Source organism: Stegodyphus dumicola, chromosome 6, assembly GCF_044657685.1.
Source record: "Stegodyphus dumicola isolate Sdum_Otavi_A_Nest chromosome 6, ASM4465768v1".
Taxonomy (NCBI): Eukaryota; Metazoa; Arthropoda; class Arachnida; order Araneae; family Eresidae; genus Stegodyphus; species Stegodyphus dumicola.
In genome coordinates this window covers 23,331,402-23,345,189 of record NC_140773.1, presented here as the reverse complement: position 1 = coordinate 23,345,189, position 13,788 = coordinate 23,331,402, and the positions used below count along the sequence as shown (strand labels likewise).

The 13,788-nt window shown below is 32.8% G+C and overlaps 1 protein-coding gene across 3 annotated transcripts in view; it reads right to left on the bottom strand.

Annotated features, from left to right (window-relative positions):
- LOC118187817 (uncharacterized) overlaps positions 1-13,788 on the bottom strand; it is a 514,341-nt gene that overhangs the window by 211,414 nt on the left and 289,139 nt on the right. The window contains exon 1 of one of the 3 annotated variants that reach the window (XM_085818177.1): positions 6,144-6,293. The exons of the other annotated variants lie outside the window; for them this stretch is intronic. Coding sequence (XP_085674303.1) covers positions 6,144-6,179 — 36 coding nt within the window. The 5' untranslated portion in view covers positions 6,180-6,293. Of the gene's footprint in view, positions 1-6,143; positions 6,294-13,788 lie in introns of those variants that run through there. 3 annotated transcript variants of the gene reach the window in all.

The window sequence follows — 13,788 nt, the reverse complement described above, 5'->3', positions numbered from 1 at the left end:
TTAATTGCTATTAAAAGCTAATATATTAAAAGCAATTAATTAAACTTTAATTGCTTTTAATAGCTCGTAAATGTACTGGATGCATATGATTTTTGTTTTTATTTTTTCCCATAGCGTCACGATGTCTAACACATTACGAACCAGCTAAAGGTTGGGATCGGAGACTAGTTTTAATATCCAAAGCGACAGAAATGTACAGATGGGTAACTGTTAAATTAATTATAAAGAAAAAGTTAAAATGTCTTAGTTGTCCAGGAGACCACCTAGTCAGCTACCATGGCTGAGCACAATTTTCCTAAAATAAGGGATGGTAGCCATCAGTTTTCGACAAAAAGTCTCGTAAACATCCATCTGCATGATGGATACCCTTCGTGATAACTAGAAATAGGGAAGCAAAGCCCTATAATGAAAAAAAGCCATCTACAGGAATAAGCAGGAAACGTAGCTTTTTAATGTTTAAATTCTGCTAAATCTGATATTCTCACTCTGCTACGTTTTCACTACCAGAAGATCCATAAATTCCTCTCGAATTTATCAACTTTTGCAAAATGAAGTTGATCTGATAGAAAAATTCGATATTAATGATAAATATTTTCATTTAAGATATTTCGATGATTCTCCCAGCCAACTCCCTCTCCTTTCTCCCGATTCATGGCTCAAGTCGATTAAGATTTACTTTTCTCTGTTATTATTGTTCCCCTTATGGTCCCCTGCTTTATGATAGATCCTGCGGTGTTATATAATACAAAAATATTTCGTCACTATTTAATTTCGCTAGAATTCAGTGCCTATATTTAAGGCTCATGCCACTTTTCTTTCCTTTTCTGTTAGTCGGGAATCTTTTTTGGAGATTATAAAAATATTTCAGGAATTAACGTCATATTCCTTTATGGACTTATATCACTGTTACTGGAAAGCATTCCTAGCGACATTCCAGTGCAACGTACTCTGTATCTTTAGAGTCCAAGTATTCGCTGATGATAAAACATTATTCACCACCACTCCTCATTTCTACCACAGTGGACAGCTTTCCTCCATTTTTATGAGTGCTGCACACTTTACGCGATCTGAATGCTATTCATTTTATCGTAACTGTTTTTCTTCTGGTACACTATATGAGCAATTAAATGTAAACTTTATGTTAGAGTTTGCCTATTGAACTGATTTATTATGAAAAATATCTTTAATACTTGACTTGTGCAATCCGTTTCCAAAAATATGGGGAGTTCTACACCTGTTTCTAATGCATGTGTACATGAAGGAATTGGATGCATACTTACTAGGTGATATCTATTCTAAGCTTATCTATACTTACAAGACGATTTTGTAGAGATTAGGATTTTTTGAAGCAGGCAGAAGTGAGAAATGAGCAACACCTTCCCCGGGAATCGAAACACGGACCTCTGGAATACGCGTCCAACGTGCAGACCACCACACCACGAAGGCATGCCAAAAAGGGTGGAAATTTTTTTATAACTTTGATGTTGCAATGCTTCTTCAAAATTCTAAATCTTTCCGATAGTTTACCACGGAAACTAAAGAAACTTCTTAAAATTTTGCCAGAAATAATTTCTCAGGTTACTTAATTTATTTACAAGGAAGCATTATTCTTCAAATTTCACAACATTCATGTTTTGTTATAGATAGATAATTCAGAAACTTTCAAAGTTTTGATTTGTGTACAACGAATGGCTAATAAATTTGGAATCAACAATATAAAGAGAGATTTTATAGTTTCTGTTCCCCAATACTGTTTTTCCATGCACCTGCGTATGAGTTCAAAATTTATATACATACATACGTATGCACATTTTCATCGGTACGTGTGAATGTCTGATTACATATACACACATACATATAAACACAAATTTACATTAAAAGAAATACATATATAAAATCCTTTTCACTTTACTGGATCCTATGGTTCTTCAAGTGCCGGAGAGAAGCTCCTCTACTCCGAATGATGTAAAATTTACGTTTTCAATTTCATCACTCAAGTGGGATGGAATCGCGGATCGAAGATTGCTTGCTGTATGAGCTGGTGAGAAGGAACACGAAGAATATCAAATCGGAATCAAATGGTAGGCCATGAGAATACGTATATGACGAAATAGAAATTGCAGATGAAGGCGAACGTTATAAATGAGTATAACGGCAAACGGCAATTGAAGGTAAGTTGGCAGGACAGTGCAACATCTGTTGTTGTATAGAAGAATGAACAGCAATTAGTTAATTAAAATCACATTCGTAGGATACAGATACTTTTTTTTTTCTGGACAAGGAGAATGGCATCGCAGTGCATTGAAGGAATTCTGATGGTGCTGGATGCACCGGCAGAACTTCATAGCATTGTTACTAATATAACGATTGATCTGCTCGACCTAAATGTAGCGGTGAATGAATTCGCGTACCACGTTGATTATTTTGCGTACGATCTTATTTTGCACATTCTGAAGTTTACGATGGTGCGTTTTTGCCACATGTTCCTAGAAGAAAAGCGTAGAGAAGTAGAGGTTGTAAAATGTTTGTGTAGGTGGCCAATTTATTTTCACAGAAAGACTCGTATTTCTAAACATAATGCATATTACTAACGGTATAGTTGAATTTATCAGCATAATTAATGTGGATGCATATTACTAACGGTATAGTTGAATTTACCAGCAGTTTTATTGGACGTAGTGTTTGATAGTACGAGAGCAGTTTAAGATTAACTCCAAGCCAGGTTGTGACACTGTTCCATTCGATAACTTGGTCAGAGTGATAGGTTTTCTGGGAAAACAGGGTTTGTGCTTTTTCTGTATAGCTTTACATTTCTGAGTATTGATTTTAATTCGCATCTGGTGAGCTAAGTTTCAAAGTTGTCTAAATAATCGAGGATGAGTGCGAATGAATCTAAAATTTACTGTTTGGCGAGAGCTTCTGCACTACTGGAAAAAAGGACGATTTGAGTTTTAAAATTATGCGACAAACCTTAAGTATAAATACTGAATAAGATGAGACCCAGCACACTGCCTTGAGGAACACCTTTAATACCTCTGAAAGTGGCGAGAGGCTTTACGACGGGCTCTTTTTGCATAAGAAAAAAAAAAAAAGCATTATTCATTATTTCCCCACCTCCCTGTGATATAATTTAAAAGTATCTTAAAATTAGACACTGAATGTAACCGAAAACAAAACGCAGTTTAGGAATGACAGCGTTGTTAGCAATAGTAGATTATAACAGTAATTAACTAATTAACTCAATCTCTACATATAATAAAAGAAAGAGTCTGTGTGTCTTTTCGTTCGTGTTGCGCGTAGGCTAATAGAGCCAAGGCTAGAAAATTTGGTACATAGGAGCATCTAGACAACAACCAGTGCGCCTCGAAGCGATTTTTTTCAAAATTCGGATCAGCTTTTTTTTTTTTTTTTCCATTTTATCTTTTCGATTTTATCGCATCATTTTGAATAGTTTCATTTTTTTAGAAATGTGGTTTGGGCAACAGCTTTTCATTCAATTGCATACTGGACTGCTGACTGTTAAATATCAACACTGTTGCCACTTGGGAAAATGAGGGCGATAATTTTGTGCAGTTTTTAAATTTAATGTTTTTCTTGGACGTTTGTTGAGAGAAGGCAACGGGAAGTTGGTTAATTTATCTATTAGGATAATTAATATTTGTATTAGGGAATATTGCTTATTTCATTGTAATTTTGTTATATGTAATACACTTTTTAAATTTTTTATATTATTTATTTATTTATTTGTTTGTTTGTTGTTGTTGAAGTTGTTCTGCAGAGTAAAATTCTGCGCAGTTTTTAAATTTAACGTTTGGTGTTTTTCTTCAGGCATTTTCCCGGTACATTTAAAAGCCAAACGAAAGCTGGCAGCACAGCTGCTAGTGTAAAATAAATTTGCACTATCGATTATATATAATTCTGCTGTTGACTTTTTGCAAGATTTAAAAGCATAATAATGGTATTATAATTTAGAAAAATAGCATACACATCTTATTGTCGACTAAATGACGTCAGAAAGAATGATTAGAAAGACGTTAGAAAGAATGATTGAAAAGACGTTGGAAAGAATGATTGAGAATATATGTACATCATTACGCATCGTTTGTACATACAGAGGTAGTAAGAATCGTTAATATATAAAATGGACTTACTAGTTGTAATTTATGTAAAAATACTAAAAAAAAAGAACTTGTTCTTTAATTATGGTATAAATTCTGTTATATCGTAAATATTTAAGTGGGATATGAAAAAAAAGGGTTGAATTTCCAAACGAATTATAATAATAATAAGAATTCCAAAAATAAAGATAGCTGCCGTAGACTTTGACATTAGAAACGTCCACTGCTCCACATCACCATTATTTTAGCTTACTTTTAACATATTACAATTCGTTTACAGGCAACGTGGCAAACTGCCAGTTCTATTAGTCATTGAAATTCTCTGAGGCAAAAGAAGATTTATGACTTTCTTTCAAATTTAAACAGTATATTGCTTAGCAGATTAAAACTTCTTGTTAGTTACCACTATTAACGTTTATATCGCTAGTATGACTCATCGAAGGTGTTTACATTTGCCAGAGAATTTTTATTTTTAAAGAAGTTTTTACATTAACAGTTTTGTATCGAATATATACAAAGCAAGAAAATTTGATGTGTACACCACATGACTTGTACGGAATATTAAATTATACGCATTTTTTCTTGCATTTCATTTAAACTTATTGGATTGAATTAAATCTACTTCGCCGACAGCGAATAAACCACAATAGAATAAATGCATTCTTTAAAATTCACTCTATTTGTTTACCATAGCGACACTCTGGCGCTAGGTTCACTTAACAGTATTACATTTCGTTCATATTATAACTCAGAATGCACAAAATTTATATCATTTAAAGAATTATCTAATTGTTGCCGCATGTTCTATTCAAATACTATAATAAAGCTAGAACGATGTAAAAAGAAATTAATAAAACAAAACAAAAAAGAAACAATTTACACAGACGATTGAGTATTTCTCATTCAATTAATTCAGTTTTCACTTCGCGACAAGGCAAAAATACATAAAAACTCAAAATATCTGTATTAAAAATTACGAAGTAAATCCTAAACGCTTATTTCCTCGAAAAAATTCCAGATAGAATTAAGCATGATTTAATTGGCAATAATAAATGAAGGCGTATATCTTTGTTGTTGCGAAGCTAAGTTTCTCTAGATTGGCAACAAATCCGCTACTCAGCTGTTTCAAATGTAAACAAGAGCAATGGCCGCCATCAAATTAGGCTTAGCGGCACTTAAACGATTTTAAAATTGTTGATAATTCTAAAAATATTGCATGCAGATTTACTAAAGGCATAAAACCCTTAACCGGAAGATAAAAACAATATAATTCAATCATTTTTTAAAGCAAAAAATTTACAATTTACAAGCATATAAGAGTAAAGAAACTGAGATCACTGAGCCGGGTAACAGAGTGGATATATTTATAAATATATTTATATACGTTTGGCGCGGCCGATTGAAACCAAAATACGAGGAGCACATCTACATGTTATAGTAGTCTTATATACAAAATTTCAACGTTCTGAGGCTACTCGTTTTTGAGTTATGCGAGATACGTACGTACGCGTACGTACGAAAAATTCTCTTCAGAATTCATTTTAAAGCAGTTTTATAATTTTGTTGGAGGAAAAGAGTGTTTTATTCTGTCCTTACGTACAGATATCACGGAAATACATCGTTAAATTGCATTTGAAAGAGGCCAAAATGGGATATTTTCGTTGAAATATGCTGCCTGAAACTTTTCGCCATTACAATACTTCCTTTTTACTTCGTACAAGGAAGTAAAAAGAAGTAGATAAATTTAAGAACGATATCAAGCGAATAAATATGGTGATAAACCATAGCTTAGAAAATGAGAATATACATCTGTGGTACAAAATGTCAAAATATCCAAGAACTGAAATACTTTTATACTTTGAACAGATGAGAAAATCCCATGTTTCTGAAATACAGTATTACATCTGTAGCATGTCAGATGCTTATGTTTTCTTTCTAAAATTCACTATTTCATTCGCTTGCATATATCAATAATAAAATCACGTTCTTTTGACAAAACTAATATGATAAAGAAACAAAACTTACTGGATTGGCACATCCTAAGCACCAATAAAACACCATCTTTGAAAACGACACTAAATTTTTGAAATGATGAAACCACTCTACCCAGCGTACTCTATAAACAACAAAAGACGAGTACAGAAATCCTCCAGGTAATCACGACATGGCTCTATTGATGTATTTAAATGTTCCCCACGTGTCAGGCTCGCGCTCGAACTTTTACCTGAATTCTGATTGGCGGAGGAGTCGCGTGCACCTGGTATCTCAACACCTGCCTCCGAAAAAGAAGATTTTTCAGCAGCAGCAGATGGTTTGCGGTACTCGACTGACAGACACGCGCGCAGAAAAAAAAAAAAAAAAAAACGTACGAACTTTTGGAAAACGATCTAGTTTTTATTTCGTTCTTTTTTTTTTTTTTTTTCTATTGCTACATCCAACATACCCCAAGTTTTCCCTCAATCCTGGTTAAAGACATATTAAGAAAACGGAAGCAGCCCTTATTTATTACTGTAACTTATCACTTTTTAGAATTTCAGTAAAAGTGTGTAAAGTATGCATACACGTAATACTTTTCAAATACATGAATACATATTATAAAGCAGTTTAACATCAGTGACGTATTTAAACTCTGCGTTACTTATTTTCCCATTTAGGGAAAAAGAAATCCAGGCATCGTTTAATAAGGAATATTACTGGACAGAGGTATAACATTCGAGTTAAGAATTTACAAATGATTTGATATTCGAAAACTCGAATTTCTGCGTTTGTTTGCGTCACCCAGATCTTTGCCTTTAAAAAATATTATATATATATACGACATCATAAAAATACGACATCTTATTGAAGTATTTATATAATACTAAGAACAAGAAGAAGAAAAGGTTGTTGTAATTGGAATGAACCTGGATCACCAATCTCACTTCGTTACGGCCGTCAGGAGTTCTTACACGCATAATTTTCTTCAGACAATCTAGCGTTCCATACATAGTTTATAGCTATACTAAGCTTTAAAGTAATCTTAACCGCTATGCTTTGATTTAGAAAGATGTCTGGAAACACGTAAAGAATTTGAAGCGATACTCAAACATTTTTTTTTTTTGTCAAGTATATTCTGAAAATTAACTTCAGGATTTAAGAATTTTAAATTATGTATTTTATTTATTAAATTTGTGTCATTTTAATAATTGGAGACATTTATTCTCCTATTCTATTTCTAAATCTGTTCTATTTATCCTATTTCTAAATCTGTTTTCATTAAATGAAAATTTGACATTTTGCTTCGATTAAAAACCTTTTAAAATTATTATTTTTATATTTATTATTATTATTATATAAATATGTCTCCTGTTTCTTTTCTTCTTATAATTATTTTATGAAGCATTCCAAAATTGGAGAAAAATGAGCATTCGTTCCATTCCTCTTCTGAACACACTTCATTTCATGAACAACAAACTAACTGCCGATATGGCTCACAAAGAGTTATGAATTTATTCAGTTTATACCGTTTAATATTACTAATACCGGCATAGCGAAGAAAATCGCTGAGCCAAAAACGGTCCGCCTAAATGGCGTTTTGGTATTTTCCAAACGAGTAACGTTAATAATGGGCTATATTTGCAGATGATGATGCCCAGTAATTTCTCCAGTAACGACCCAAGACGGTAAAACAATTCATTACGATCAGCTTTTTCCAATCCAATTATCACTGGAGACAATTTAATTACTTTTCTTACGTATAACGTAAATAAACAAACAATAAATTGTGTTTGTTTTTACATAACAGTGATTTAATTTATAATTTAATATTACATTAGCTGTAAAGTTTCCATCGAATATGAGGTAGCATTTCGATAGCAGACAACCTTTATGGGTTTTGTCAGTGCTAACAATCTAAGCTGTGCATTCTGTAATATAATATAATGAGTATTTTACAGTTGAGTTTTTTCACGAAATGAAGTACAAAATTAAAGAGTTTTGTAGGAAATAAAATATTTTTAAACGTATGTCACGTATCTAAACAAGGACAGATGGATTAATCTTTTGTGGGGGAGGGAGAAGGTGTGAAAAAATAAATAAAAGTGAAACGAATTTGATTCGATGTTTCGATAAGATTACTTTTTCAGGCTTAAATGAACTACATGAGCGGATTATCTGTGCACCGAACTACTCATGAATAATGTTTGAAGAAGATGAAAAATCCAACTTTCAGGAACAAATTTTTCACAGAATTTCAATGCTTAAATTTGCAATGACGTTAAAATACTACCGCTAATTAACCCTTGGAAAAGCTAAACTGTGCCATCGTAAAGCAGGAAAGTTTGCTGATAATGAGGTAGCAGCATCAGAACTCGCTGAATATATTTTTCGCGCTCAAAGATTTGAAAATGATATTCTTAATACCGTGGTTCAACAGAAGACAGTAAAAGCGGTTGTAAAACAGAAAGAATGGCCATAGTAGCGTAATGACTAGTAGATAAGATAAAACTGAGTTCAGATTTAGTGGAAGTGTTTGCCATGTTGTCTAAAAGAATGTTAATGGAGAATAATACCAAAAGGTCAAATACTCGATAAAATTCTCAACTAAAGAATGTAAAAACTTCAGACACCCGTAACAAAGTTATCAAAGCCATCCTAACTATAATTATAAATAAAAATAAAACTACAAATTATTAAATAAAAATATATGTAAGAGGGCAGATAATAATAAGCAATATTTTTTATCATTTAGAACAAACAATGTTTCTGAATCTTTCTTCAAGATTCCTTTTTAACACCGAAATTTTTTTCGCGACCCCACCATATTAAGCATAAAATAAAAACACAAAAATAAATACTTCAAAATAATATTTTGTCATAAATAATTTGACTCTTTGATAAATTTTATACATATATAAAAAAGAGAGTTTTAGATATACAAAAATGGATTAAAAAATCACGGTTTAATAGATGGGTGTTTTTTGCTAGGTAACAAAGTAACAAATGTTAGTGCAGTATTTGAAGCTGTTGGGTTTGAGGTATCTTCAACGTTTTTGAGCGTCGAATGATATTTGGTTTTAAAATGCTGAAAATGTACTGATTGGAAGAAGAACACTTAATACTATTCCAGAAATGTTGGGAAATTCAGTTCTAGCACCAATCCAGACTTCAGTCGAGGGTTTTTACGGAAACTGAAGGCCTGAATCATTCGATAGCTCAGCAAATTCCTCCTGGGTTTTTTATGGCAAATGATTCATCTCACTAATGTCAATCAAAAATGGTTTCTGAATTCTAGATAACTTTTTGAAAATAAAAATTCGATTTTTTTCCCCCTCCAAAAAAAAAAAAAAAAAAAAAAAAAACGTATTTTAGGTTTTTAAGTGATCTAAAATATTTTTTACAAATAAAATTTCACATTATTTTTTTTTCAGTAATAAAACTGTCGAAAGTCGGTAACATTTCGAATCAATCATTTTCCAGGCTATTCTTCCATGTGCTGATTTTTTAAATAAAACCTTTAGTTTTATCATTCGAAATAACAAACTATATTGCTATTATATATGGAGATATATTGCTACTTTTCTTTTAAAAAGATAAGTCAAGATTATTTAGTTCCTCAAAAATATCTGAAAAATAGCACAGTTTTGATAGCTAGTCAATCATTTAAAAAATCAGTAACAAGATCAAACTTTTGTTCGGTGCAATAATTTTACATTTAAATAACAACGATCTTCTTAAATTTCGCTTTAAATTATTTAAAATTAAAATAGATGTCCTATCTTACTTCTATGTGCAATAATAAATTTTTGTATTTGGAGTATATGTCTTTTAAGAGCACTGGTTTTAATAAAGTTTACAATTTTGACAGCATCCTAAAAGCCCATTGTTCGACTCCGTAATTGTAATTTAATTGCTACAAGGGACTCTCGATTGGTCACCGTGTGTAAAAATTTTAATCTTAATTACCATCAGCTTTATTTTGCACAGACACTCTAATTTGGATTGGGAGAAGAAAAAAAAAACTGTTTTTATAACTCTTTTTGGTGTTTTAGGTTTTTCTGTATGTTACAATTTCTAACGAAGATGTTTTTTTAAGTTTTTACATAATTTCGCCTTGCCGTAAAGTGAGAATTGAATTGATTGAATGAGAAATATTAAATGCAGCAAAAAATGTGTATAATTTAATAGGCCCTACAAGGAAGTCATGTGGTGGCCATATCATATTTTTTTTTAATTTTATGAGGTTATTATTATCGAATTATGAATCTATCGAAATTTGAAGAACAGCATAGTAAACGTTTCCACTTTCGCAGAAGCTTTGCAGAAACATGGTGGAGATCGGTTAATAAAAGTGATGACTAATTTTTGGCCACACAATGTACCATTCGTAATGTAGACAGATGATTGAACGAAGGAAGACAGCCCTTTCAAGGACCACTCCCTACTTTTTTCTAAGATTGGAAAGAATTTAAATTTAATGAAATTAGAAATTTAATAGCTTATACGGTATTTTCTTCCTCCTTTCTGCATGCCTTCATGGTGTAACGCCTTCGTGAATTATGAAGCTATCGAAATTTGAAGAACAGCATAGTAAACGTTTTCCACTTTCGCAGAAGCTTTGCAGAAACATGGTGGAGATCGGTTAATAAAAGTGATGACTAATTTTTGGCCACACAATGTACCATTCGTAATGTAGACAGATGACTGAACGACGGAAGACAGCCCTTTCAAGGACCACTCCCTACTTTTTTTTAAGATTGGAAAGAATTTAAATTTAATGAAATTAGAAATTTAATAGCTTATACGGTATTTTCTTCCTCCTTTCTGCATGCCTTCGTGGTGTAACGCCTTCGTGAATTATGAAGCTCTCGAAATTTGAAGAACAGCATAGTAAACGTTTCCACTTTCGCAGAAGCTTTGCAGAAGCATGGTGGAGATCGGTTAATAAAAGTGATGACTAATTTTTGGCCACACAATGTACCATTCGTAATGTAGACAGATGACTGAACGACGGAAGACAGCCCTTTCAAGGACCACTCCCTACTTTTTTTTAAGATTGGAAAGAATTTAAATTTAATGAAATTAGAAATTTAATAGCTTATACGGTATTTTCTTCCTCCTTTCTGCATGCCTTCGTGGTGTAACGCCTTCGTGAATTATGAAGCTATCGAAATTTGAAGAACAGCATAGTACACGTTTCCACTTTCGCAGAAGCTTTGAAGAAGCATGGTGGAGATCGGTTAATAAAAGTGATGACTAATTTTTGGCCACACAATGTACCATTCGTAATGTAGACAGATGACTGAACGACGGAAGACAGCCCTTTCAAGGACCACTCCCTACTTTTTTTTAAGATTGGAAAGAATTTAAATTTAATGAAATTAGAAATTTAATAGCTTATACGGTATTTTCTTCCTCCTTTCTGCATGCCTTCGTGGTGTAGCTGTAGGACACTCGACGTGTATTCGAGAGGTCCAGGTTCGACTCCCGGCGAAGGCACTGCTCATTTTCCCCGTCTTCCGCATCAAAATAACCTAATAACTTTACAAGCTTATTAAATTAAGTAATGGAATAATTTTCATTTACGTAGTTTTAATTATGTTTACTTATTTTCAGATTTAAATACAGCGTCTTAGCAATGCCATCTGAGAAATAAATAACTATAAGCGGTCGATTGCGTGCATACTACATCACTATTCATTTCCCTTAATATTAACCCTTAAAAAATTGTCTGATTGACTATCTAATGATGTGTTATCCAAAGTGCTCCGTTTACTTCGCTACATGTTTTTTTCACTTTAGTATACATTTAATCGTTTTTTAATTGTTCTGAAGTCACATTTCTTCCAATATTTAGTTTTGGTAAATAAATGTCCATGTAAAAAAGAAACAGAAATCATTAAGGTTGGTCATCGCTTTGGGGTTTGTCGTGTGACACTCCATGTGGCATGTAATTTGTGTCACACCTTGCTAATAAATAGGTTACATAATCTTTTAACACTCACGTCCTGCCTAAGCCCCCGATACAAACAGGTTACGACATCCCAAATTAAGGGCCTATTTCGGAAAGCAATTGCACATCAGCAACACGGCGAACATAAATGGGCAAACGTGCTTTTCGACGTCGAATGCTTCCGAAGCTACTAGTAGAAAACGTGACTTTGTCTACGTCCCTAAGAATAAGATAGGTATATATATATATTCGCCGGGTATCCGTTTCTCGTTCTTTCTTCCCTCCAGAATAAGCGAGTTTATTCGGGAAAAATCTGAATTGCAAATAAAATGCCAACGAAACCGAGCCATCATCTCTAGAGTTATTTGCATAATTCATACACATGCTGTGGCATGTAATTACTTGTTATAATAAGCAGAAACGCTTCGAATTTTTATATCCTCATCAATGTATCTTTCGAAACGATTTAATTATATACAGCCTTCTCACAAATCCGAGTATATTAATTATTTAAATGAAGAATGATGAATTTTTATTACTGTTTAGAATGCATAAACTTTAATTAATTCTCAAATATTCTATAAAGATACGCTTCAAGAAATGAAAAATAAGCAGCATGGATTTTTAAAGATGTATGAAAGCGGAAACATCGGATTATAACAGACAATCTTTTACTACTTGGGTATTATGTACACAGCTGGGTTGTAAACGAGCTCGATTCTGTTATATTCTGATCTCAAAATGTTAACAGCTGAGACCTCTTTACTCTAAGTTTTGTCTTTTAATAATTTTCCTATATTGTGAAATTTGATGCCGGCGAATTACATATGACATAAGTACATGTATTATTATTTATTCGTTAGAAAATGGAATTTATATTAGAATAAATTGCTTCAGTTGAAGCACAACTCCCATAAATTTTCTCCCATTAGAAGATTTTGCGTTACACCTCACGTAGTGTGTGTCTAGGAAGCGATTTTACTCTCGCGTTATTTCTACGATAATAAATTAAAAGGTACTTACGTATTTTCCCGTCCTCCAGTTTCGACAATAAGGACTGCCGCCAGGCAGTGTGATTTAGCACCAATAACGGATATGCGTGACGCCTCACCATACTCACAAGATCTTCACTTTGGTTTTATATAACCGCAATCAATCCAGTTTCGAATTTGTAAAGAGGAATACAAGTTAACCATTATTCCCTCCCCCCTCCTTGCATTAGGATGGTTTGGGACTTTTGAACCTGCCTTTCTACAAAGCAACTGGTAGGAAACACAGTACAACCACGTAACCCTACTTAGATTCATATTTAAAGGAATTTAAATAGCGCCAAGTTCATAAAGAAGATGTCTATTTTGTTGGCTATTTCAAATGCATTAGGAAATTTTTCCTTTCGTAACGACTGACGTAAATTTTTGTGAATTTTTTTGTCAGGTAACTTCAAAGTTTGATCTCATATTTATTTAGGCTTTTTATATGTTATTTCCATAACCTTTATCTCTTGATTATCTATTTAAATAAAAAGATAGCTGTGTTTATCTAACCTAAGCAAAAGCTATTTGTGCTTTCAATTATCTGCTGTAATGGTTAGCGTAAGTTTAACACGATCTTCGGCAACGTGTGTGGTAGGCGTGGAAATACGTAAGTACCAATTAAAATAATAAAAGGGATTTGAACTACGAACTCTCACATACTGATGACCTCTCTAAAGATAAGCGCTTCTGAAAGTGAACATTATTT